At 36.7% G+C, this 25180-nt stretch overlaps 2 protein-coding genes across 5 annotated transcripts; both read right to left on the bottom strand.

Annotated features, from left to right (window-relative positions):
• Nucleotides 1–132: 132 nt before the first annotated feature.
• Nucleotides 133–23878, bottom strand: LOC127431769 (FK506-binding protein 5-like). Of its 4 annotated transcripts, none has more exons than XM_051682307.1 (11): nucleotides 23863–23878; nucleotides 17543–17978; nucleotides 16190–17281; nucleotides 15170–15340; nucleotides 10592–10885; nucleotides 9451–9536; nucleotides 6162–6268; nucleotides 5790–5933; nucleotides 4912–5043; nucleotides 4212–4481; nucleotides 133–1795 (listed from the first exon to the last, which is right to left on the bottom strand). In XM_051682307.1, the coding sequence occupies exons 2-11, from the start codon at nucleotides 17692–17694 to the stop codon at nucleotides 1580–1582; spliced, it is 2664 nt and encodes an 887-aa protein (XP_051538267.1). In that variant the 5' UTR covers nucleotides 17695–17978; nucleotides 23863–23878; the 3' UTR covers nucleotides 133–1579. The 4 variants fall into 4 exon arrangements, with proteins under 4 accessions (XP_051538267.1, XP_051538268.1, XP_051538265.1 ...); XM_051682308.1 differs by lacking the exon at nucleotides 23863–23878 and adding an exon at nucleotides 20545–20624 and having other exon boundaries at nucleotides 17543–17975; XM_051682305.1 differs by lacking the exon at nucleotides 23863–23878 and adding an exon at nucleotides 20101–20383.
• Nucleotides 21495–24125, bottom strand: LOC127431790 (protein YAE1 homolog). The gene is made up of 3 exons (XM_051682338.1): nucleotides 23873–24125; nucleotides 23525–23646; nucleotides 21495–22264 (listed from the first exon to the last, which is right to left on the bottom strand). Exons 1-3 carry the CDS (start codon nucleotides 23981–23983, stop codon nucleotides 21844–21846), a joined length of 654 nt encoding a protein of 217 aa, XP_051538298.1. The 5' UTR covers nucleotides 23984–24125; the 3' UTR covers nucleotides 21495–21843.
• Nucleotides 24126–25180: the final 1055 nt, after the last annotated feature.

Here is a 25180-nt window from a genome sequence, read left to right as displayed (position 1 = left end):
AAGACAATATACTCTATAAGCACATAAACATGTTTTTATGATTGCACCATAAAAGCATTAACCTGTTTAAATGTTGAAATGCACAATACAGTTTTTTTCATAATTATATTAAGAATGAGAGGCTCAACTGAGTCGTAGAATAATCTTTATTCATACTTCCTCAAACAATAGAATGATCTTTTAGTTCTTAAAAAATAACCATCGTACGTAACCAATACTGTATCATTTTTCAGAATGTTTGGCAGTGTTAGTCAATGTTAGCCTGTCAGTCATAAATATGAAAATTTATTACAATAAACCAAGAAAAACTGGCTTGTTGTGCAAGTAGTTGTTGCTGAACTTCATAATGAGCAAAATTTGAAAGAAAAAAAAAATCACTTAGGCTTAGTTCAATGAGCAGTGTATATCACAAACTAACTGTTAAAATTACACGATGGAAACTTATATAGGTTATTCTTCCTTTAAAAGTCTACCTAATGTAGCCAATAGTGCTTTAATTGTAAAACGTTAAGACAATGTTTTGTTTAGAGCCTTATTTGATATTCAGTTACAAATTATACTTTTAAAAATTCAGTTACAACTACAGAGAAAAAACTTTCATGGCAGTTAAACCTGTATGGGAAACAGATTCTTTCACAATGAGCGTGTTTACATGCACACCAATAAGCTGACAACTACCAAATATCAGCTTATTCAAAAAATCTGACAATGCAAGAAAACCGTGTTTACATGAAATTTGAAATCATAGGGTTATTCTATGCTTTTGACTTCAAAACTTAAACAGGCATGCGCACAACACTCGCACACATTGGATAAGCCGGTAAAAACACTGGTAAACGTGTTTACGTGCAATGCGAAATGGAGGTAATGGACAAAAATCAACCTGTTGATTGTTTTTTGCTTAAATTGTTTATAACCTTATACCGATAAAGGAAAGGCATTTAAGGCATGGCCACATGCATTGCCGGTTTATTGTGCATGTAAATGCGCTCATTTGAAAAAAAAAAAGGCATTAAGCAATACTTAAAAATGACCCAAGATATCTGACAGTCTCAACATTGGTTAAAAATGCAACAACCACTGCCCATGGCATTTTTTAGGCATGTTTTATGTTATAAAACAATATAACTTTGACTGAATCTGCATCAAATGGACTTCAGTAGACTATATCAATTCCCTTTCCATTCTCAGAATATACTGACATTCTTTTCAATCAGTATCCTCTAAACTTGTTGTAAACTCTTAGTATTCTTTAACATCAACAAAGAAAATGAACAGCTTTCAACTTGTATTCAACAGTGCAAAATAAGACCTTGCAGTTGAAGTAAAAAGGCAGTACGTTTGTTTCATGTCTGCACCAGTTTTCGCATCACAACATTTCCTGACAGGCAGTGTGCAATATGCTGAATCATTTGGGGAAAAAAAAACCCGAGCACTTCTGCTTTCTATATGATCTCAGTGGATTGTTGTACATTCCCTTCATTAAACATTTCCATTCATTGAAAGACCAACAGACCATCAAAAACAAAAACATCATGCCATTTTTGTTGGTCAGATTTGTTCTATGAGGTCTGTGTTATCAGGGCATCATGATATCGGCTCTTTGCTGGTGTTGAACGGTCCTCCTGACCGGAACGTTGTAATGGCGATCGTCCTCTGTCACGATGCAAACGCAGGGCCACTTATGCTTGTGGTCATCTGGGTAATGTGTGACAAACTCCTCTGTGTCTGTCATGTACAGACGGAAGGCTTGAATGGTGTGCTGTAAGGCATAGCCCAATAGAAACATCTCCACCTGCATTGCACAAAGAACACATACAGGTGCATCTCAATAAATTAGAATGTCGTGGAAAAGTTCATTTATTTCAGTAATTCAACTCAAATTGTGAAACTCGTGTATTAAATAAATTCAGTGCACACAGACTGAAGTAGTTTAAGTCTTTGGTTCTTTTAATTGTGATGATTTTGGCTCACATTTAACAAAAACCCACCAATTCACCATCTCAAAAAATTAGAATACATCATAAGACCAATAAAAAAAACATTTTTAGTGAATTGTTGGCCTTCTGGAAAGTATGTTCATTTACTGTATATGTACTCAATACTTGGTAGGGGCTCCTTTTGCTTTAATTACTGCCTCAATTCGGCGTGGCATGGAGGTGATCAGTTTGTGGCACTGCTGAGGTGGTATGGAAACCCAGGTTTCTTTGACAGTGGCCTTCAGCTCATCTGCATTTTTTGGCATTTTTTGGTCTCTTGTTTCTCATTTTCCTCTTGACAATACCCCATAGATTCTCTATGGGGTTCAGGTCTGGTGAGTTTGCTGGCCAGACAAGCACACCAACACCATGGTCATTTAACCAACTTTTGGTGCTTTTGGCAGTGTGGGCAGGTGCCAAATCCTGCTGGAAAATGAAATCAGCATCTTTCAGCAGAAGGAAGAATGAAGTGCTCCAAAATTTCTTGGTAAATGAGTGCAGTGACTTTGGTTTTCAAAAAACACAATGGACCAACACCAGCAGATGACATTGCACCCCAAATCGTCACAGACTGTGGAAACTTAACACTGGACTTCAAGCAACTTGGGCTATGAGCTTCTCCACCCTTCCTCCAGACTCTAGGACCTTGGTTTCCAAATGAAATACAAAACTTGCTCTCATCTGAAAAGAGGACTTTGGACCACTGGGCAACAGTCCAGTTCTTCTACTCCTTAAGCCCAGGTAAGACGCCTCTGACGTTGTCTGTGGTTCAGGAGTGGCTTAACAAGAGGAATACGACAACTGTAGCCAAATTCCTTGACACGTCTGTGTGTGGTGGTTCTTGATGCCTTGACCCCAGCCTCAGTCCATTCCTTGTGAAGTTCACCCAAATTCTTGAATCGATTTTGCTTGACAATCCTCATAAGGCTGTGTTAACTTTCTGTTAACATGCTTGGATACAGCACTCTGTGAACAGCCAGCTTCTTTGGCAATGAATGTTTGTGGCTTACCCTCCTTGTGAAGGGTGTCAGTGATTGTCTTCTGGACAACTGTCAGATCAGCAGTCTTCCCCATGATTGTGTAGCCTAGTGAACCAAACTGAGAGACCATTTTGAAGGCTCAGGAAACCTTTGCAGGTGTTTTGAGCTGATTAGCTGATTGGCATATCACCATATTCTAATTTTTTGAGATAGTGAATTGGTGGGTTTTTGTTAAATGTGAGCCAAAATCATCACAATTAAAAGAACCAAAGACTTAAACTACTTCAGTCTGTGTGCATTGAATTTATTTAATACACGAGTTTCACAATTTGAGTTGAATTACTGAAATAAATGAACTTTTCCACGACATTCTAATTTATTGAGATGCACCTGTACATTTGACATATTGTATTTTGGCATGATATATTAAAGCAATGCGCCATGAGAGGCTGTGGTTTACAGTGATTTAACCATAGTTAAGAGATGTTGTTACACATTATGCAAAGAGGAGGGCCTAGTTTACCATATTATAAATCACTGTAAAGTACATGAGGGCCTTACTGCTTGTATACAACACTGACAACAGCAATATGATGAAAAATACAGATTTATATATTTTTTTTAATCACAATAGGTAATTTTGTATTGTTACAGGTAAAAGATAATATATTTTCTCACCTTATTTAATAATCTTAAAAGAATATTCCGGGTTCAATACAAGTTAAGCTAAATCGACAGCATTTGTGACAATGTTGATTAGCACAAAATGTATTGACTCATCCCTCCTTTAAAAAAAAACAAAAAAAAACAATGGACTTTTAAAAGTCTAATGGAAGTGAATGGGGCCAATTCTTTGAGGATTTAAAGGCAGAAATGTGAAGCTTATAATTTTAATTCATCTGTTAAAATTATTTTTGCTGTAAAGTAATTTTTTGTCATTTTTACAGCCATCTGGGGGTTTTATAACTTTACACAAAAAAAGGTTAGTAAGTGATTTTATCACACTAAAATCACGGTAACACACATATTGTTTATGTCTTGTGGCTATACTTTTGAAACAGTGATTATTTTAACGTTTATAGATTGGCCACATTCACCTCCATTGGAAGTCCCTCACTGTAACATTATGCCACAAATGCTGTAGATTGTACTGAACCCAGAATATTCCTTAAAATATTTATGTTTATACACTTCATTCTTTTCCTTGTTGAAATTCATTAAAGCCAATTGAAGTTGTCAGAGTCTTACTTACCTGTTCTACCCCTCCGGAGAAGCCAATCTGGCTCAGGTGATTGGTCAGGAGGGTTTGTGGGTTTTCTGATGTGTCGCGGGCAAAAAGGAGCCAGCAGAACACAGGCACTTCTTGATCCGACACCATGTTGTGATGAAGCTCAATGGCTTTGGCCAGCATCAGAAACTTGAGTGCTTCCAGAAGACCATACTCTTCCACACCACCTTGAAACACGCACTCAACCACACTCTGCTTCTCCTCAGGGCTCTCAGCAGCTGCTGCTGCCTGCCACTGAATGCATACAGATACAAATACATTAAAAGATAATAATTAATATCAGAAATGATTATGATCATCCAGTTTTCTCAAATTAAACATGAATAATGCTTGGAAATTGAAATTTACTCAATGTGATAAGTACTATTGTCAAATGAATGGACATGGAATATTGATCTGAGTTTAAATAAAAGTATTATGTGAGAAAGAAATGACTGTTTAGCAATCATTATTCAAAAATATGGTACTATGGAATGCTGAGATTGACCAATCAGAATCATTACAGAGAGAGATGAGTAAAAATGTATTATGTGAAATATATGTTATATTAGATTATTATATTGTGCACTTTTATACATATATTATCATATAGACAAACACTAAATGGATGTTTCCTGTGTTGTATAATATTACTTTAATAAATAATGGAAAAAAAGAGATTCACCTTCTTTTTAAGGAGCTCCAGATAATATTTCAGCTTCTCTACGGAATCCTGCTTTTCACTTCCCAAGTTGCACTCTAGGGGAAACACCCATCCACCAATCAGATGCTCCCGAGCTTCAATCCTCTCTGGCAACTATTGAAATTACCAATCAGCAATAGTTAAATTAAGCTAAAAAGTACAGAATAACACACAATGTTAGTCCATATAGACCTTAGTCAGGGTAGATAATACTTAATTTGACACAAACAAAAAAAGGCTGTGAGAGATAGAAGTACACTGCCCTACCAAACCAAAACGCAGTAACTACGCCAGCACTGAAACTGAGAAACGTGGCTTCAAAGTTGCTTGATTGTCCAGGGAAATATAAAATAATATATTTCTAAATTAGATCCCCCCATCCCTTTAACCAAATGTTCTCACTCCAAAGACATGTCAGCCAGCGTGCCAGTCAGACACGCATAATGACTTACAGACAGATAATGTTTCTGATTGGCTAGTTTTCTGACTGGCTAAAAAGTGTGGGCTGCTCCATTGAATCTTTTTTTGCTGTTTACAAAGCATAGGCCTGGCCAAGAGACAGCTGTGATTTTTCAGGACACCTGTTTCAGTGATATCTGTCAGTTAGTAGGGACAATTTATGTGTGGTATAAAAATGGTAAAAAAAAAAATCAATTGACATCTAATTTGTACAAACCATAAGTTTTTGTCCATTGGAAATTTTCAATGTTTCATCTGCTGAACAATCAATATTAATGTAAACAGCAGTATGTATATTGAACAGACTGTATTTTATCTCTAACAGCCACATTTTAGTAAGCGTCAAATTAAATATGGAGTCGACCCTGACTAGGTCTATAAGAGTATAAAGATATCCTCACCAATAGAAAGCCTTCATCCTGCAGCCAGGTGGGCATTTCTGTGCTGGTCACCAGCACCTGGTACAGTGTGGCTCGTAGGGCACAGTAGTTATCTCCTCTTACTTGCCTCAGAGCGCTAAAGCTAGAAGACATCTCACTGTAGCCCTGAAACAGACACATTAGGGAATCTAGAATTTAGAGTTCAACTTTCAGTACAGTTGCATCACAAATATTTGGACACTTAAGCCACACTTAGAAATGAATGAATGTCACTACAATAGATCAAACCAAGCAGCCTGTCTTTCAAAGAGAGTTAGCACAGGCATACTTTTCTAACATGCATTGCCTGCAATGCAGCATTTGTTATAATAAAAGGTACGCATTTACTCTCACCTTTCTGATCAGAGCACTCTTGGCTGTGTTGCCCTTCCATTCTTGCTCACTGTAGGCCAGTATGTCCACAGCTTGTGCTAAGCTACATCTGGACTCTAAACCAGGAACTAGATGAGAAGAGAAAGACAGCATGACAAAAACCATGAGAGAAACTGATATTGAAGCAGAAAAACTTTATTCTCAAAATTCATTCAGCTGACACCCAGAGTTGATTAGTAAGCCACAATCAGACCATTGAGAATGACAATTAACAACTGTGCAACTCTGCAATTAAGTAAAGGATCCGTTTACAGGTTTTAGTTGCTTTTCCAGCCCCAATTAAAGAAAGCATTTTGATCATCTCCAAAACGTTTCTTTAAAGACCCATAAAAGAAAACTTTGAGTTTTGTGACGATCCATTTGAAAAGTTTAATGCTTTAATTTTTCTTAATCGTGATAAACGAATTTAGCGTTAATACAACATAAACCAGCATAAACACTGGCTGAAAGGCTGGACACTTTGTGATGCACACCACAAACACATACAGCAGTGATTCAGTGTCAGTGAAAAAGTGATGGGGAATAGAGCTCTTAATGCTATTTGTTGTACAAAACAAGACTAGATGGAACTTGTGACAGAAATCAAGCATTCTTCAGCATATGTACGAAGTCAGAAGTTTACATATACCTTAGTCAAATACATTTAAACATTTGAGTTTGAACATTTTTCACAATTCCTGACATTTAATCATAGAAAACATTCCCTGTCTTAGGTCAGTTAGGATCACTACTTTATTTTAAGAATGTGAAATGTCAGAATAATAGTAGAGAGAATGATTTATTTCAGCTTTTATCTCTTTTATCACATTCCCAGTGGGTCAGAAATGTACATACACTTTGTTAGCATTTGGTAGCATTGCTTTTAATTTTTTTTACTTGGGTCAAACGTTTTGGGTAGCCTTCCACAAGCTTCTCACAATAAGTTGCTGGAATTTTGGCCCATTCCTCCAGACAGAACAGGTGTAGCTGAGTCAGGTTTGTAGGCCTCCTTGCTCGCACACGCTTTTTCAGTTCTGCTATCGGACTGAGGTCAGGGCTTTGTGATGGCTACTCCAATACCTTGACTTTGTTGTCCTTAAGCCATTTTGCCACAACTTTTGAGGTATGCTTGGGGTCATTGTCCATTTGGAAGACCCATTTGCGACCGAGCTTTAACTTCCTGGCTGATGTCTTGAGCTGTTGCTTCAATATATCCACATAAATTTCCTTCCTCATAATGCCATCTATTTTGTGAAGTGCACCAGTCCCTCCTGCAGCAAAGCACCCCTACAACATGATGCTGCCACCCCCATGCTTCACAGTTGGGATGGTGTTCATCGGCTTGTAAGCCTCACCCTTTTTCCTCCAAACATAATGATGGACATTATGGCCAAAAAGTTCAATTTTTGTTTCATTAGACCAGAGGACATTTCTTCAAAAAGTAAGATCTTTGTCCCCATGTGCACTAGCAAACTGTAGTCTGGCTTTTTAATGGCGGTTTTGGAGCAATGGCTTCTTTCTTGCTGAGCAGCCTTTCAGGTTATATCGATATAGGACTTGTTTTACTGTGGATATAGATACTTGTCTACCTGTTTCCTCCAGCATCTTCACAAGGTCCTTTGCTGTTGTTCTGGGATTGATTTACACTTTTCGCACCAAACTACGTTCATCTCTAGGAGACAGAATGCGTCTCCTTCCTGAGTGGTATGATGGCTGCGTGGTCCCATGGTGTTTATACTTGCATACTATTGTTTGTATAGATGAACGTGATACCTTCAGGCATTTAGAAATTGCTCCCAAGGATGAACCAGACTTGTGGAGGTCCACATTTTATTTTTCAGAGGTCTTGGCTGATTTCTTTTGATTTTTCCCATGATGTCAAGCAAAGAGGCACTGAGTTTGAAGGTAGGCCTTAAAATAAATCCACAGGTACACCTCCAATTCAGTACACCTCCTATCAGAAGCTAATTGTCAAAAGGCTTGACATAATTTTCTGGAATTTTCCAAGCTGCTTAAAGGCACAGTTAACTTAGTGTATGTAAACTTCTGACCCACTGGAATTGTGATATAGTCAATTAAAAGTGAAACAATCTGTCTGTAAACAATTGTTGGCAAAATAACTTGTGTCATGCACAAAGTAGATGTCCTAAATGACTTGCGAAAACTATAGTTTGCTAATATTAAATCTGTGGAGTGGTTAAAAAATGAGTTTTAATGACTCCAACCTAAGTGTATGTAAACTTCTGACTTCAACTGTAAGGCACATTTTAATTACCACAGAAGCATGGCAAGTCTATCACAAAAACGCAGAATGAAACGTTTTTGTCAGCATGCGCTTTTCATTTGGAGCTCAAAGCGGTGCTTGACACTGGTGATGATGCACTGACATGAATCATGAACAAGGCATCACGATTGCTGTAGCAAAGTGGATAGCCACAGTCTGCTGGCTGATTAATATTGTGGAGGATGAGAATTTAAAAGATTTAATGTGCACTGCAACTTATGTGGGGACTAGTTCTTTCAATTAGTCAAACTCCCACTTAAGACATTGGGAAACATTTAATGTAAACTTAAATTATTTAGGTGCATTTCTATCTTTATAATGTGGAAGACTTTGTTTGGAAAATTTTAATAAAGCATTATATTGTTACATATTGTTTTGTTGTCTTTCCTAAGAAGGAAATAAATGCATTATGACAGCAAAAGAAGTATATTTAGTCAAATATCAGCACTTTCAAAATCTGTGATAAATTGCGATTAACTACGAAAAATTTAATGATTAATCATTATTGCAAATTTTAATCGACTGACAGCACTAATATATATATTTGATATATGCATATATTATCAACTTTTAGCAGAAATTCACATTTAAAATGTATAGCCTTTCTCTACTGGGAAAACTCTTTCTCTACTGCACTACTCAGATTTTTGTCCAATCAAATGCTCCCTAGAACAAGAATGTCCCTCCCTCAATACCAAATGCCTCTAACTAGCAATTAGCAAATCACGATTCAGGGCTTTGATGTAAACTAAAGCATATTGGCCATTAAAAAAATTTAAAAAAATGGTCCTTCGATATGTTCCACCCAAACCTCCTGTTTCAATGGTATACATGTCACACAGGAAAGAAAACTATGCCTGTCAAGAGATTTCATGGGGTCTTCAATTGTATGGCTCTGGTGTCAGTGGCTGATGAATGCAAGTGTACATTCAATGGGATTTTATGGGAGAAACAAACTGTAACATGAACAAATTAAATTACTAATACTTGTGAGCTCAAGCAGTGGTTTTGATGGCTTGTCTTTACTGGCCCCCATTTCTATCTCATCAGCTCCCAGATACAGGTCTGCACTCCTATGACATAAAGAGGAACTATTATGCATTTTGTACAATGTTCATTATGACAAGCAGTCATGCGAAGTCTAGTTGGAAAATTATTGAATTAAAGTACAAATAATAATTTCCAGATGATAATGACTCATGATTTTTGGGCAGGCTTAACTGGATCTAAAGAGGTTTTGACATGATCCTTCAGTTTATTTTTAAATCAGTTGTTCACATAAAGGGAAGTTCCCTTGTTCACAATTATAAAATAGATATTTCTGGTTCTGGATGCTGATTAGTTAATACAGTGTTCCAGCTGAGCTAAAATACACAATATAGTCACAGCTATGAAGCAAAACACCTGATAATCCCAGACAGCACACGTACATCTCTCAGACGTCTATTTGATGTGTGTGTTTTCATCTGGAAAGCATTACAGTTTTTTTTATTAGTGTTCACTCATCTGCAATACGTCAATAGGATATTTCCTTTTGGATGTCAAAAGGACATTTAAGATATAGTATGTGTAAATCTGCTCTTTTTAAGACACAAACATTAGATTTTTTTCCAGATGCTCTTAAACAGATATCTTGAAGATGTACGTGTGCTATCTGTGGTGTATATCACTGCGCAGCACCCATAGAGACCAACTATTAACCTCAGCTTACATGTCAGGGACTATATTTTTAAGCGGAAGGATGGCATTATAAAATAGAATGACTTAAAAAGATAACATTCTAATGAAGTTTGTCTCCTTAAAATGTTATAAATTTTATGTGGTCAAAAGAATGTATTTAATATTAAATAGATTTACATGTGCTATTCTGTGTTGCATACCTAACAAAGGCTAGCTTTTAGCTTTCTAGTAATTAGCTCTGACTATATTACCAATATAGCACAGCCTCTTGTCCTTTAGTGCTTAAACATGTCACTTTCTGCATTTGTACTTGTCCGTTAATTTGCCAAATTAACAATATCTTTGTGAGCTTCTTGTGTCCAGATCTGTTATTTTGTATGGTTTGCTATAGTCTACTTCCCTTCCTTCCAAACTAATAATATAACTGAAGTGAAAGAGTGACACATACTCATCGTCCACTACTTCTTCCACGCTCACATCTGTCTCCCTCATAGGTATCAACTCCACTTTATGACTGCTGTAAATGACCTCTGCTTTTTGGGTCTTAGAGCTTTCTGTGTCTTCTTTTCCTTCATTTTCCTGGGCAACAAAAGTTTCCTCTTCCTGCTTTTCCTTTTCCTCTTCTGTTTGCTGAGGTCTGGTTTCTTCACCTTCTTGTACGACTTCCTCCAGTGATTTTGTCTCGCTTAGCGCAATAACATCAGCTTTGACCTCTACAGTGTCTTCAACAGCAACAAAATCACTGTAATGGGAGAGGGTTGCTGTGGTTATTGGGCACTCTCCAAGAATAGGGTAAAGTTTTGGTACTTTTTTAAAGCATTGGAGGCACAAATTACATCTTTGTATTGATAACTACTAGACATGTTAATTATTATCTAGCATAAAATTAACATAATATGAAAAGAAGTTTTGAACACATGAAATGTGTGTACCAAATTATAGGGCTCACTGTATTCCTTAAGATCAATCATTCTACCTTGTTTCCAAAGCTATTACAAGAAAAATGATCAATAAATATTTTGATCTATCAAGCCCTTTTTGAGTGATAGTTAAAGCTAGCTTTACAACCCATGCCATTCTGGCATATTTTTAATTACATTTTCTTGTTGTATGTGCAATCATTCATTTGAAATAATTATATATATATATATATATATATACAGTGGTGTGAAAAAGTGTTTGCCCCCTTCCTGATTTCTTATTTTTTTGCATGTTTGTCACACTTAAATGTTTCAGATCATCAAACAAGTTTAAATATTAGTCAAAGATAACACAAGTAAACACAAAATGCAGTTTTTAAATGAAGGTTGTTATTATTAAGGGAAAACAAAATGGCCCTGTGTGAATAAGTGATTGCCCCCTAAACCTAATAACTGGTTGGGCCACCCTTAGCAGCAACAACTGCAATCAAGCGTTTGCGATAACTTGCAGTGAGTCTTTTACAGCGCTGTGGAGGAATTTTGGCCCTCTCATCTTTGCAGAATTGTTGTAATTCAGCCACATTGGAGGGTTTTCGAGCATGAAAACTTTTTAAGGTCCTGCCACAGCATCTCAATAGGATTCAGGTCAGGACTTTGACTAGGCCACTCCAAAGTCTTCATTTTGTTTTTCTTCAGCCATTCAGAGGTGGACTTGCTGGTGTGTTTTGGATCATTGTCCTGCTGCAGAACCCAAGTTCGCTTCAGCTTGAGGTCACGAACAGATGGCCGGACATTCTCCTTCAGGATTTTTTGGTAGACAGCAGAATTCATGGTTCCATTTATCACAGCAAGTCTTCCAGGTCCTGAAGCTGCAAAACAGCCCCAGACCATCACAATACCACCACCATATTTTACTGTTGGTATGGTGTTCTTTTTCTGAAATGCGGTGTTACTTTTACGCCAGATGTAATGGGACACACACCTTCCAAAAAGTTCAACTTTTGTCTCGTCAGTCCACAGAGTATTTTCCCAAAAATCTTGGGGATCATCAAGATGTTTTCTGGCAAAAATGAGATGAGCCTTAATGTTCTTTTTGCTCAGCAGTGGTTTCATCTTGGAACTCTGCCAAGCAGGCCATTTTTGCCCAGTCTCTTTCTTATGGTGGAGTCATGAACACTGACCTTAACTGAGGCAAGTGAGGCCTGCAGTTCTTTGGATGTTGTTGTGGGGTCTTTTGTGACCTCTTGGATGAGTCGTCGCTGCGCTCTTGGGGTAATTTTGGTCGGCCGGCCACTCTTGGGAAGGTTCACCACTGTTCCATGTTTTCGCCATTTGTGGATAATGGCTCTCACTGTGGTTCTCTGGAGTCCCAAAGCTTTAGAAATGGCTTTATAACCTTTTCCAGACTGATAGATCTCAATTACTTTCTTTCTCATTTGTTCCTGAATTTCTTTGGATCTCGGCATGATGTCTAGCTTTTGAAGATCTTTTGGTCTACTTCACTTTGTCAGGCAGGTCCTATTTAAGTGATTTCTTGATTGAGAACAGGTGTGGCAGTAATCAGGCCTGGGTGTGGCTAGAGAAATTGAACTCAGGTGTGATAAACCACAGTTAAGTTATGTTTTAACAGGTGGGGCAAACACTTTTTCATACAGGGCCATGTAGGTTTGGATTTTGTTTTCCCTTAATAATAACAACCTTCATTTAAAAACTGCATTTTGTGTTTACTTGTGTTATCTTTGACTAATATTTAAACTTGTTTGATGATCTGAAACATTTAAGTGTGACAAACATGCAAAAAAATAAGAAATCAGGAAGGGGCAAACACTTTTTCACACCACTGTATATATATATATATATATATATATATATATATATATATATATATACACACACACACCACCGGTCAAAAGTTTTGAAACACTTGACTGAAATGTTTCTCACGATCTTAAAAATCTTTTGATCTGAAGGCATATGCTTAAATGTTTGAAATTAGTTTTGTAGACAAAAATATAATTGTGCCACCATATTAATTTATTTCATTATAAATCTAAAATTTAACTTAAAAAAGTTTTTGAAATTGATGACTTGGACCAAATAATAAAGAAAAGCAGCCAATAAAAGCCCAGCATATAGATGGGAACTCCTTCAATACTGTTTAAAAAGCATCCCAGGGTGATACCTCAAGAAGTTGGTTGAGAAAATGTCAAGAGTACATTTCTGAAAATTCTAGGCAAAGGGTGACTACTTTGAAGATGCTAAAATATAACACAGTTTTGATTTATTTTGGATTTTGTTTAGTCACAACATAATTCCGTTTATGTTATTCCATAGTTTTAATGACTTTACTATTATTCTAAAATGTGAAAAGAAATTATAATAAAGAATGAGTAAGTGTTTCAAAACTTTTGACCGGTAGTGTGTATATATATACACACACACACACACTGGCGGCCAAAAGTTTGAAATAATGTACAGATTTTGCTGTTTCGGAAGGAAATTTGTACTTTAATTCACCAAAGTGGCATTCAACTGATCACAAAGTATAGTCAGGACATTATTGATGCAAAAAACAGCACCATCACTGTTTGAAAAAAGTCATTTTTGATCTTATCTAGACAGGCCCCATTTCCAGCAGCCATCACTCCAACACCTTATCCTTGAGTAATCATGCTAAATTGCTAACCTGGTACTAGAAAATCACTTGCCATTATATTAAACACAGTTTAAAGCTATTTGGTTCATTAAATGAAGCTTAACATTGTCTTTGTGTTTGTGTTTGAGTTGCCACAGTATGCAATAGACTGGCATGTCTTAAGGTCAATATTAGGTCAAAAATGGCAAAAAAGAAACAGTTTTCTCTAGAAACTCGTCAGTCAATCTTTGTTTCAAGGAATGAAGGCTATACAATGCTTGAAACTGCCAAAAAACTGAAGATTTCATACAAAGGGGTACACTACAGTCTTCAAATACAAAGGTCAACTGGCTCTAACAAGGACAGAAAGAGATGTGGAAGGCCAGATGTACAACTAAACAAGAGGACAAGTACATCAGAGTCTCTAGTTTGAGAAATAGACGCCTCACATGTCCTCAGCTAACAGCTTCATTGAATTCTACCCGCTCAACACCAGTTTCATGTACAACAGTAAAAAGAAGACTCAGGGGTGCAGGCCTTATGGGAAGAATTGCAAAGAAAAAGCCACTTTTGAAACAGAAAAACAAAAAGAAAAGGTTAGAGTGGGCAAAGAAACAGACATTGTACAACAGATAACTGGAAAAGAGTGTTATGGATCTTAACCCCATTGAGCTTTTGTGGGATCAGCTAGAATGTAAGGTGTGCCAGTGTATATATATATATATATATATATATATATATATATATATATATATATATATATATATATATATATAGTATGCATTTTAAGAATTTAAAAGCGAATCACAAATCAGGGAGTTAAACTGTATTCAGATGTGTCCCAAATTTTAAAAACAGGGTTACAAAAGTAAATGTGAAATAAAACAAGATTAAAGAAAATGAGCAGATACCTTAAGGCCGATATCTAAAAAGAAGTAATATTCAGTGTACATATGTATGCCAAAGGTAATAATAATCTCCTTTAATTACAAATACAATCTGTTTGAGTGAAAGGAATGTCTTGAGGAATTATACAAACATCCAAACAAACTTTAGGCCTCACAAGATGTAACACAGTAAAAATGTTACATTACAGCATAAATAGCATTACTCACAGAAAGCAGACAATGGCATGAATACATCCAACTTACAATGTTTACGTCTATGGTGACTCATTCATTCATAAAAGACAATAATCTGACCATTGTAACTAATGTTGACACAATGTTGTTACACTAAACCTTGTCTTTGTACTATATTTCCATTTGTTTGGCTTGCTGTGTCTAACAGACTTCTCCTTTTGTCAATTTATCATTCTAATAGTATTACAAGTGTGATTGTACTGTTAATGTGTTGACATGGCAAAGTGATAGCAACACCCCACTAAGTACTTGAACATGAACTTGAGCTTTTAAACTGAGTGTTTTGCTCTATCTAGTGGTAAGAATAATGAATAGCAGCAAGCACTAACCTCCTTGGCTCAGTGTGTCTGGTTTTCTCAATGGGACTTGAGGGCACAGACTCACATGTGGAGTCAATGCCATTTTGACTGGGTTCTGTGGCCTCTTTCACCTGGTCTGTAACCTTTTCATTCTTGTCTGTCACAAAATCTATTACTTTAGGTAAGTCCTTCTTGACAGTGCTAGTAAAAGAAAAAAAGAGTAAGTTAAAATCCACACCTGCACATTTTCCATGAAGATGATGACAACCAATCCCAGATCTCTAGGAAAATATCTTCATAAAATGCATATATTTGGCCCCGAGAGCCTGCAGAATTTTTAGTTAATAATATTTAGCAACCAAAGCAAGTCTCATGAGAATTCATAAAGACTGACATCTGGAAAACTGAAATTTTAAACAATGATTGCTGAAGACATGCGAAGATAACATGTTGTAAGTAAGGCAAAATAAATCTGACAAAAAGTTGTAAACTTTATGCTTAAAACAAGAAATAAATCTGCCAATGTGGTTAGAATAAACTTTTTTTCCCTTTGAATTAAATTCTTACCCTATTGGCAAATCGTTTTTTCTTGTTTAAGCATAAACCTCACTAAATTTTGTTAGATTTATCTGAAAACAAGACAAAATATCTTATGCCATTTTGCTTGTCAAATAAATGTATCTTGTTTTAAGAATATTTCGATATTTTAACTGGAAAACAAACCAAAAATACTGATTTAAAAATTATTTGTTTTGTTGTTGCTGTGAACCAAAAGTCATGAAAATCAAACGGTTTCGGGATGATATTTTTAATTACAAATATGTAATCGTTTCTGAACAAGAAACGTTTCTCGGTTCCCAAACCTAATAAGAATAAAGCCTAAAAGAGTTATCAGGAACCCTGCATGAGACAGAGTGGTTTATTTTGTGATAATGACCAGCATTAGTACATTATCCGGCCATCAATGCATGATTGGCCAATCAGAATCATGCATTCCAGAAAGCCATGTTGTCAACATTTCCTTAACTATATTTTTATTTTTTTAATTACCTGTCAATATATGTAGAGGTTGCAGAGGTTTTAGATGACAGTTTTTCCTCAATCTCAACATCTAAGGGCTCCTCACTCAGTTTCTGGTCTGTATCATATTTTTGAGTCACCCCTTCCACAACGGTGACATCAGCAATGAATTCATTCTCACTTTTAAGAAGGCTAAAGTCCTCCACTACACCATTCTCAATGCCAGAAGAGAATCCATTAGTGATATCCACCAATGTGGAGGAAACTTCCTGTGAATGTTCCTGAGATTCAGAGAATTCTAGGTTTTCTTGCTTCAATTCTGACATTTCAGAACAGGTATCCCCTAAAGGTTTCTCTTCCACTTCAGCTGTTGCCTCCTTAGCGGGCTCTTCTTCAGTGGTCACATCAGTTACACTTTTCTCAGTAACATCCAACTCATTTGCCTGACCTAAAATGCATGAGTCAGGTTCTGCGCTGCTATTCTCTACTGCTGAAATATCCATGTCATTAAGAGCTGGGCCAGCCTCTTCATGTTTCAAATCCATGGTGTCTTTCAGTTCCTCAGTTTGGATCATTTTCTCCTCAGCTGAGAACTCCACATGTGTTTCTGGCTCAAAGGAGTTCTTCTCAGCATCTACCTGAACAACAGGTGCCTCCTTAACAGGTGTTTCCTCAACAGCTACCTCCTCAACAGGTGCAACTGTGGAGTCAGGACTTGTTGCAGTTACACCTGTATCATCTATCGGCACAGCTGCGATGTCTACTTTTTCAAGCGACTCATGCAGATCATCAAGCTCCTCTTTCAATGGTGAGGCAACAGCCTTCGCAGGTGCTTCAGTTGAGTCTTGAGGAACCTCTGAGGCTTCAGGTGTAATGTTTTGGATTTCCTTTACGACTTCAGTCTTTGTTTCTGTCGTTTCTATAGCTGAGCTCCCAGCCTCTGCTCGTGCCTCTATTGTTTCAGGTGGGACTTCGTGATTAACTTCAGCAGCATGACAGACTTCTGTGTGTAACATCGATATTGTTGTCGAGTAAGAACTCTGTGCTTTAAGAGTTTGAGCTTCTTGATTTGGCTGCTTGGTTACAACAACTTCCAGTGCTGGTTTTGTTTCTTCTTTATGCCTGTTGAGATATTTGAAATGCATTTATGCTTAAGGCAGCTGTTAAAAGGAACATATAATGGAAAACAGGATTTTTCTAGTTTGATGTACTGTATGGTTGTGTATAACTAAACGTTAACATCTCCAATAAACCTTGACTAACATAAGTGAATGTCAGGGAGTGTAGAACAAAAAAAACCCTCTCAAGAATGGAAGATTGTTACAGTTAAAATGAACCAAACACTGCAAATAAGTAGGTCAAAAACGCAATGCTTTACATTACCTTTCCTCCTCTTCTGAGCTTTGACTGGTGCCTGCATCTGTTCCGGCTTTGGTTGATGTCTTTGATTCAGAGTTGTGTAATAAACCTTTAGTCTCATCCTCAGTGTGTTCACATGGGCTTTTTTGTCCACAACAGTCAAAACTGTTCCCCATGTTGTCACAGGATAGGGTGACACCTCCTCAGAAATCCACCTTTCTGGGTTTAAGTTCTTTTAAGTTTAAGTTCAGAATTAAGTATGTCCAGTTACCTAGAGCAAGCGGTTTCCACTTCCAGAGAGCTTGCCATATATGAATATTATTTCCTCAGATAAGATCCTGTGTGTCCCGTACCAATACATTTAAGCAGTGTCTGTAAATAACGATTATTTGTAAGAGTAGTCCAGCTGCAGGAGCTGACCGTAAACTGCACTGAGTCACTGGTCATCTGTTCACACCTGCTGATTAAAAAACAAAGACAAAACACCTCATTAATATTACATAAAAATAATTCAAGAATCAGAAGTCAACATTTTTAGGGGGAAATGAAGTTGGATCACCCCTTTAAAAAGTACCATGGTAACTATTGTTTCCAGTGAAATACTTTTGTTACTACAGTTATTATTACAGTAAACTGTGTTGTCTTGGTTTAGCCAACTCTGACGAAACAACTGGCAAATATACCAGTGGAAAAACCAGCTTAAGCTGGTAGTTGTATTTTGGAACATGGTAGCTGGTCCAAGCTGGTCATAAACTGGTCGAAGCTGGTCATAAACTGGTCCAAGCTGGTCATGAGCTGGTCATAAGCTGGTCCAAGCTGGTCATAAGCTGGTCCAAGCTGGTCATTAGCTGTTCCAAGCTGGTCATGAGCTGGTCATAAGCTGGTCCAAACTGGTCATGAGCTGGTCATAAGCTGGTCATGAGCTGGTCCAAGCTGGTCATAAATTGGTCGAAGCTGGTCATTAGCTGGTCCAAGCTGGTCATAAGCTGGTCATAAGCTGGTCCAAGCTGGTCATAAGCTGGTCCAAGCTGGTCATTAGCTGTTCCAAGCTGGTCATGAGCTGGTCACAAACTGGTCCAAGCTGGTCATGAGCTGGTCATAATCTGGTCATAAACTTGTCCAAGCTGGTCATAAACTGATCATGAGCTGGTCCAAGCTGGTCATAAACTGGTCAAAGCTGGTCATTAGCTGGTTCAAGCTGGTCATAAACTGGTCATGAGCTGGTCATAAGCCAGTCCAAGCTGGTCATGAGCTGGTCATAAACTGGTCCAAGCTGGTTGTAAGCTGGTCAAAGCTGGTCATTAGCTGGTTCAAGCTAGTCACGAGCTGGTTGACTAGCTACCATTTCCCAAAAACCAGCTTGACCAGTTTAAGCTGGAATGACCAGCTAGTAGCTGGTCCAAGCTGGTCTCCAAAAACACAGCTTCCAGCTTAAGCTGTTTTTTTTTTTTTTTTTTTTTTTCACCCTTTATTAATAAACAAAACAACATGACAGCAAGATTCTAAATAGATCCTTAGGGGTCGTTCACACCGAATGCATTATTCCACTACGCTGTTTTTCAATTCAAACACGAGCTAGACGGACGTCTTTGACCATTGCGTGGTGTCTTGCTGTTAGCGTCTCGTCTAGTGCAGGAGCACCGCGTTTTTTAGACGCCTTGTCAAGTTAAAACGAGCGTCAACCTTTAAAACGCGTTTGAGACACCTGAAAGTGTCCGGTCTGTTTAAAGGAAGTGTCATATTAATTTATTGAGATTTTACAGTAAAACTACAGTTACCATGGTAAAGTTTTATAAGGGACTTTTTTCAATGTCATTTCTTTTATTTGATTGATTATAAATTAAAACAGCCGAACTAAGAGAGAATGAAAGAGATCATGTTATTAGGTAAAAAGATAAGACAAGTTCGTTATAGTAGTTACGTTCATTTATAACAGTTGTTGTGCATATCGTGCTACTGCCAACCTGCCCTGCTCCAGCCACTCATGCCTGAATGACACGAAATATAAAAATGCACTTTACACATATTTAGATTTTTAGATGGATAAGATTACTTTTTAAAACCTAGTAGCCTACATCCATTTTCAACATTTCAAAGACCAGGTAAACCGGAGATTCAAGCTGAAATTATGCATGACCATCAGTTTCAAGGAGACGTTCATGCTATTTCAGTTTCCTTTTAATTTGACATGTTTAATACTTCTCTTTTATGTTTAATACTTTCATCAGTTTTAGCGTATTTGTACATAATTACACACATGGTTACTGAGGGGGTTTTACAGCGCATGGCACAAGTGTTCACAGCACAGAATGACGACATTGTTTACTGCAGATACTGTTGCACTCTTACTTTTAACGTGAATTCAAAGTATTATTCTCTTACTCAATACACAGAGTTAAATGTCAGTTCTTCAAAGCCTAATGTATTTAACTGACACTTCCACGCTCGACGATATTTAATAAGAGACTAAGAACGACAGCAAACATCACCTCATGAATCTGTCAGATAAACCGATACTCTGTCGGCTATCAATACATTTGTGCCGCATTAATGTTAAAATGCTTAAATGTCATCTTCCCTACCTAAAAGTGGACAATTTCCCATTTGCTTGTCAAGACAGACCACCATTTTCGCCTTCAGGAAGTTTGGCGTGTATTCATGACTAGTTTCACTTTCCGCCTATGAATATCTCCCTTAATAAACACTGTGAAATTCACAGTTTCTTGGACTGATAATATCGTTTTAACACTGAAATGAACCAAAAAGAAAGTCAAGACTGAGAACATTCGCGTTTTAACACTTGAATAGGGTTATGGCATATAAAGGAATGCAGTGAAATCTGATTCTAAGGTCTTCACATCTCTTATACACAGTACACAACTACTTTGGAGTTGCATAAACACAGCCTGTCTAAATTAAGACTGGAGAGGATTGCTTTAACAGGTTTCATTTTTAAAGGGGCACTCAGTTATTTTTTCCGAAATGAATTGTCATTTTGAAACATGTATAAAATCATAAGCACTCACATGAGATGAAGGCTCTGGTCATATCAAAACTTAAAGAAAAGCTGTTTTATTCTACATGGAGAGGGTCCCCTCATGGGGCTTCCATGTTAGGATCACATGACCAGCCGAATAATACTCGCTTGAATCTCAGTAACTGCCTTGATATTGAATACTGCATTCACACCCCTCATGTCAAAGTAAACTGATATTTAGGGTAAAAAGGCCCCCTACTTCAGGGGCTAAAGGCCCCCATAAAACAATTGCTTTTCTTAAGTGGGGCCAATAGATTTGTTATGAAAACTGTTCAATGTGGGCTCACATTGACTGATTCAATCACAATGGAGATTAATTGTTTATCGAATATTTGAGATGTAATGCAATGCCAAATGTGATTGAAATTAACAATGGTTGTTTTGAAAAAGTATCATCTTAATTTGTTACTCAAAAAAGCATCTTGCTGTCTCAAAAGTGTTTGCATAAGTTGACAAATTTTGCCCTGTAACAGTTGTCCCCTATATTACACAATATTACCACAGTTTCATTACCACCTTTTTTAGAAAAAGTAATTTTAATCAAAACAACCTTCTGTTATTATTTGTTTTCACACAAAGGATGTTGCTCCATCAATATTAAATACAAATATTTTTTTAATCTTGATACACTTTGTGACCAAAAAAAGAAACTTAAGGTGTGACTTTAGCCCCATTGTACTCTACAACTGTTTAAGGATTAGTGTGTATCTAATTACACAATATCTGAACTATACTCCAAGTTTAAGTAACTTTTATAACTTTATGAATTCGTAACTTTAGATAAGTAGCATTAAACAAATTAGCTAATAATTACTTAAGATAAGTTTTTGGATAAATAGCTTTATTTGCAGCAACTCTTTATGTACAATGGTGTTAATACATACGATAAGTTATTGTACAATCACAAAAGTACAGTATATGGCAAATCAATGACTTAAATTCTGAAAAATGAACCTTTATTTAGTGAAATTAAGTGTTTTGAGTATTTTTTTCAACATCACTTCATAACAGTGAACAGGTAATCTTCTCACAATGCATTTGGATTCATATTATATGGAGGAGCAAAAGATTGTAAAATGTTACGTTACCATTCCAGCGACTCAACAGAATCACAGCAGTGAAATAAAAACAAAATCGCACCCCAGTTTTCAATCTATTTAGGTCAACTAATAAACAGTCTATTTTCTTTCCAAAAATTTGCTTGTAGCCTATTTCCTGCCCAAACAGGATGTTAATCAGACACCCATATTTTGAGGCAATGATCACCACAAACAGGCCCTAATCCACTTCATGTGTCTGTGAGCTGCTGAATATGAAGTTTTAGCTCTTCGGGCAGCCCTAATTCTGTAACTAAGTCCAAGCAACTCTTCAGCAGCTGTTCAAAATTATCTCCTATAGAGAAAGAACTCCTTGATGAGTCTTCACTCGTGTCTTTGATGTTACTGCAGCGCTCATTCGCTCCATCTCTCCCAGAACAGTCCCCATCCTTATTGCAGCAGCCAGACTCTGCACCCCGGTCACTTTGCTTGACGTTTAGGTCCTCCATGTCATCCACCATCTCAGCCACACTGGGTGGAGACCTTTCCTGGGCTTTTCTCATGGCCTCCACTAGTTTGTCCTCATGTATCTCCACTCTCAGGAGCATATCAGTAACAGATGCTAAAGCTGGGCTTCCAGGCAGCTGAACTTGACACCAGCACCGCACAGCACTGCAAAAAGATAAGACAATGAACTTGGTTATAGTCAGACACAACAGGAGGGATGTACAGTAAAGACAGGAAAGAAGAGGTTTAACATTGGTGTCCCCATTAAATATTTGGATACTTAAAGGAATATTCCAGGTTCAATACAAGTTAAGCTCAATCGACAGCATTTGTGGGATGATATTGATTACCACAAACATTTTTTTCAACTCGTCTCTCGTTTTCTTTTAAAAAAATAAAATAAAATCTAAGTTCCAGAGAGGCACTTACAATGGAAGTGAATGGGGCCAATCTGTAAACATTGAAATACTCACTGTTTCAAAAGTATAGACACAAGACGTAAACAGTATGCGTGTTAACATGATTTTAGTGTGATAAAATCACTTACTAACCTTTTTTGTGGAAAGTTATATCCAATTATACAACTTTGTTTCCATGACGATGTAATGCCAAGAAACCCCTAATATGTCTGTAAAACTGATGATTTAACAACTTTACAGGTCAAATAATACATGAGTTTAAACAGAAGAATTAATGGAAATGCTTTTATAAAATGATAAGATTCACATTTCTGGCTTTAAATGCTCCAAAAATGAGCCCCAATTCACTTCCATTATAAGTGCCTCACTGTAACTTCGATTTTTGCATTTTTTGTGTTAATCAACATTATGCCACAAATGCTGTCGATTGAGCTTAACTTGTATTGAACCAGGAATATTCCTTTAAGCCACACATAAAAAAAGTCCAAATGTCATTGTATTAATTAGATCACAAGATACTAAACCAAGCGGCATCTGCAAACAAATGATGCAAAATGTTTCTCAGAACTAACTTCTCTTTTATACTGCATTTTTTGCAATTGCTTTTAACCATCTGGTTTCTTAATTAGTTTTTAATGGACATACCACGTCAGTTCTCCTCAAGTTCACACAGGTGTCCTAACAGAGTAACCAAAGGTGCAGTTCATCACATCGTGCATATAACTATGGATATATTCCACTAAAGTTTTGCAACCAATAAAGTGTCCAAATACTTTTTTTGGGCCATTGTATATCAGTTTATTAACATAAATAGTAAGTATGGAAAAGACCTATGTCCTTGTGCTCTGTCCATGAATTGTACAGCATAATTTTATTATTGATGTATGAAAAGACCATAAATATAAGCTGCACACCCACAAAATATCCCCATATATAGCCTAATCTAGACAACTATAGAAATAAAAAGTGTAAAATGATGATAATTAAGGCTAATGCAGCTGCTTACCTCATGATTCCTTTAAGTTGACCGATGACTCTCATTTTTTGGGCTCCTTCTCTGTATCCCGTGTTGAAACCAACCTGCAGTGAGGCTTGTTTCCCTGCATCACTTCCATCTCTGAAACCATCCTGACAGAAAACCACATGGCAGTCGTTTCTAGACTGCGCTGCTTTCACTTGCTTTACACACTGTGCATTTCACCCCTGACTGTTAACTCTTTTTGTATTTCACTGGTGGCTTTTAAAGAGCCTCACAATGCCATTGGACAATCATTTAGATTGAAAATACGACTGAAACGCAAATAAAACTATAAATATTTCAATACAATCATGTTGATAAAATACCTTCACATACCTTTGCGCGTTTTTCCATGTTGTAATTCCATTCTTTGTTTTGAAGACTAATGTCATCCACATCCTCTTCGAAGACATCTTCGCTGGATGACACTGATTTTAACCACGACATGATGTTTCCAATCCACGAGTCCCTACAATTAATTCCACTACGTGTAACGTAAACGTAAGAGGTATCCGGGGAGTAAAAGCTGCTTGTTTCGGCCTTTGACTAGGTCCATCAACCATGATCACATCCACATTGTCACGTGACTGACGGCTTCAGAATGCATATGAGTGTGTTTTCTTCTTCTGGTCACTTCTGAGCGCATCGGCAAGATCATATCGCCACCTGCTGGTCGTCATTGTCACTGCATGTATTCAATTGAGTTTAACACACGAACCGCAGAAAAATATATTTTACGAATAACAATAAAATAGCAGTAATAGTTAGAAAAATAACAATAATTCATTACGCATATTAACATCTTTATATCCTCAAAATAACTAGAAAGGGTTTTTTTTGTATTCAGTTATGACTATTCTCGCTTAAACGAAGCCTGTGGAAGGTAATTGGAAGTACTAATATTTTGAATGATAAAAATAAACATTAAAACATACTCAAAGTTTGATGAAAGGGGATATTATGAAATGCTTATATTAATAATTCTTGTATATTAGAGGAATATTACAAAAATATGTTTTATAACAAAATATCATTATATAATTATTTATTTACTTACATTTGTTAAGATAGTAATGCATTTTATTTATTTATTTATTGTATTACATTTTTTATTTTAAGCACTTTGGTCCTAGTAAGTGTGCATCTGGGTGTACTTACAGTGTATGGACACTAGATGCCACTAAACTCATGAAACTGGTTTCGTCGTCTGACCGTCTCGAACCCGAACTGATGGATCTCAGTTGATAAAAATAAAAAATATTTATATGTGATTTAATTGTTATTATGGCTCGTTATCATATACATTTAAATGGACAGAAAAAATACCTGTCTTTGAACAATTTAATTTATTATTATTATTTTTATTTTCTTTTACAATTTTAACAATTGAAATTAAAGCATACAGTGCATCCGGAAAGTATTCACAGCGCTTCACTTTTTCCACATTTTGTTATGTTACAGCCTTATTCCAAAATGGATTAAATTCATTATTTTCCTCAAAATTCTACAAACAATACCCCATGATGACAATGTGAAAGAAGTTTGTCTGAAATCTTTGCAAATTTATTAAAAATGAAAAAATCACATGTACATAAGTATTCACAGCCTTTGCCATGACACTCAAAATTGAGCTCAGGTGCATCC

This window comes from Myxocyprinus asiaticus, chromosome 41 (assembly GCF_019703515.2).
Source record: "Myxocyprinus asiaticus isolate MX2 ecotype Aquarium Trade chromosome 41, UBuf_Myxa_2, whole genome shotgun sequence".
Classification (NCBI taxonomy): Eukaryota; Metazoa; Chordata; class Actinopteri; order Cypriniformes; family Catostomidae; genus Myxocyprinus; species Myxocyprinus asiaticus.
This window is presented reverse-complemented; position numbering and strand designations above follow the sequence as displayed.

Excerpts from the sequence above, each read along its gene's own strand:
- LOC127431790 (XM_051682338.1), bottom strand. The coding sequence starts at position 23,983 with ATGTCGTGGTTAAAATCAGTGTCATCCAGCGAAGATGTCTTCGAAGAG. Across the intron at positions 23,647-23,872 it reads ACATGGAAAAACGCGCAAAG|GATGGTTTCAGAGATGGAAG; the intron begins GTATGTGAAGGT and ends GTTTTCTGTCAG. Across the intron at positions 22,265-23,524 it reads CAACTTAAAGGAATCATGAG|TGCTGTGCGGTGCTGGTGTC; the intron begins GTAAGCAGCTGC and ends ATCTTTTTGCAG.
- LOC127431769 (XM_051682307.1), bottom strand. The coding sequence starts at position 17,694 with ATGGGGAACAGTTTTGACTGTTGTGGACAAAAAAGCCCATGTGAACAC. Across the intron at positions 17,282-17,542 it reads AGCTCAGAAGAGGAGGAAAG|GCATAAAGAAGAAACAAAAC; the intron begins GTAATGTAAAGC and ends ATATCTCAACAG. Across the intron at positions 6,269-9,450 it reads ACCACTGCTTGAGCTCACAA|TTCCTGGTTTAGAGTCCAGA; the intron begins GTATTAGTAATT and ends CTTCTCATCTAG.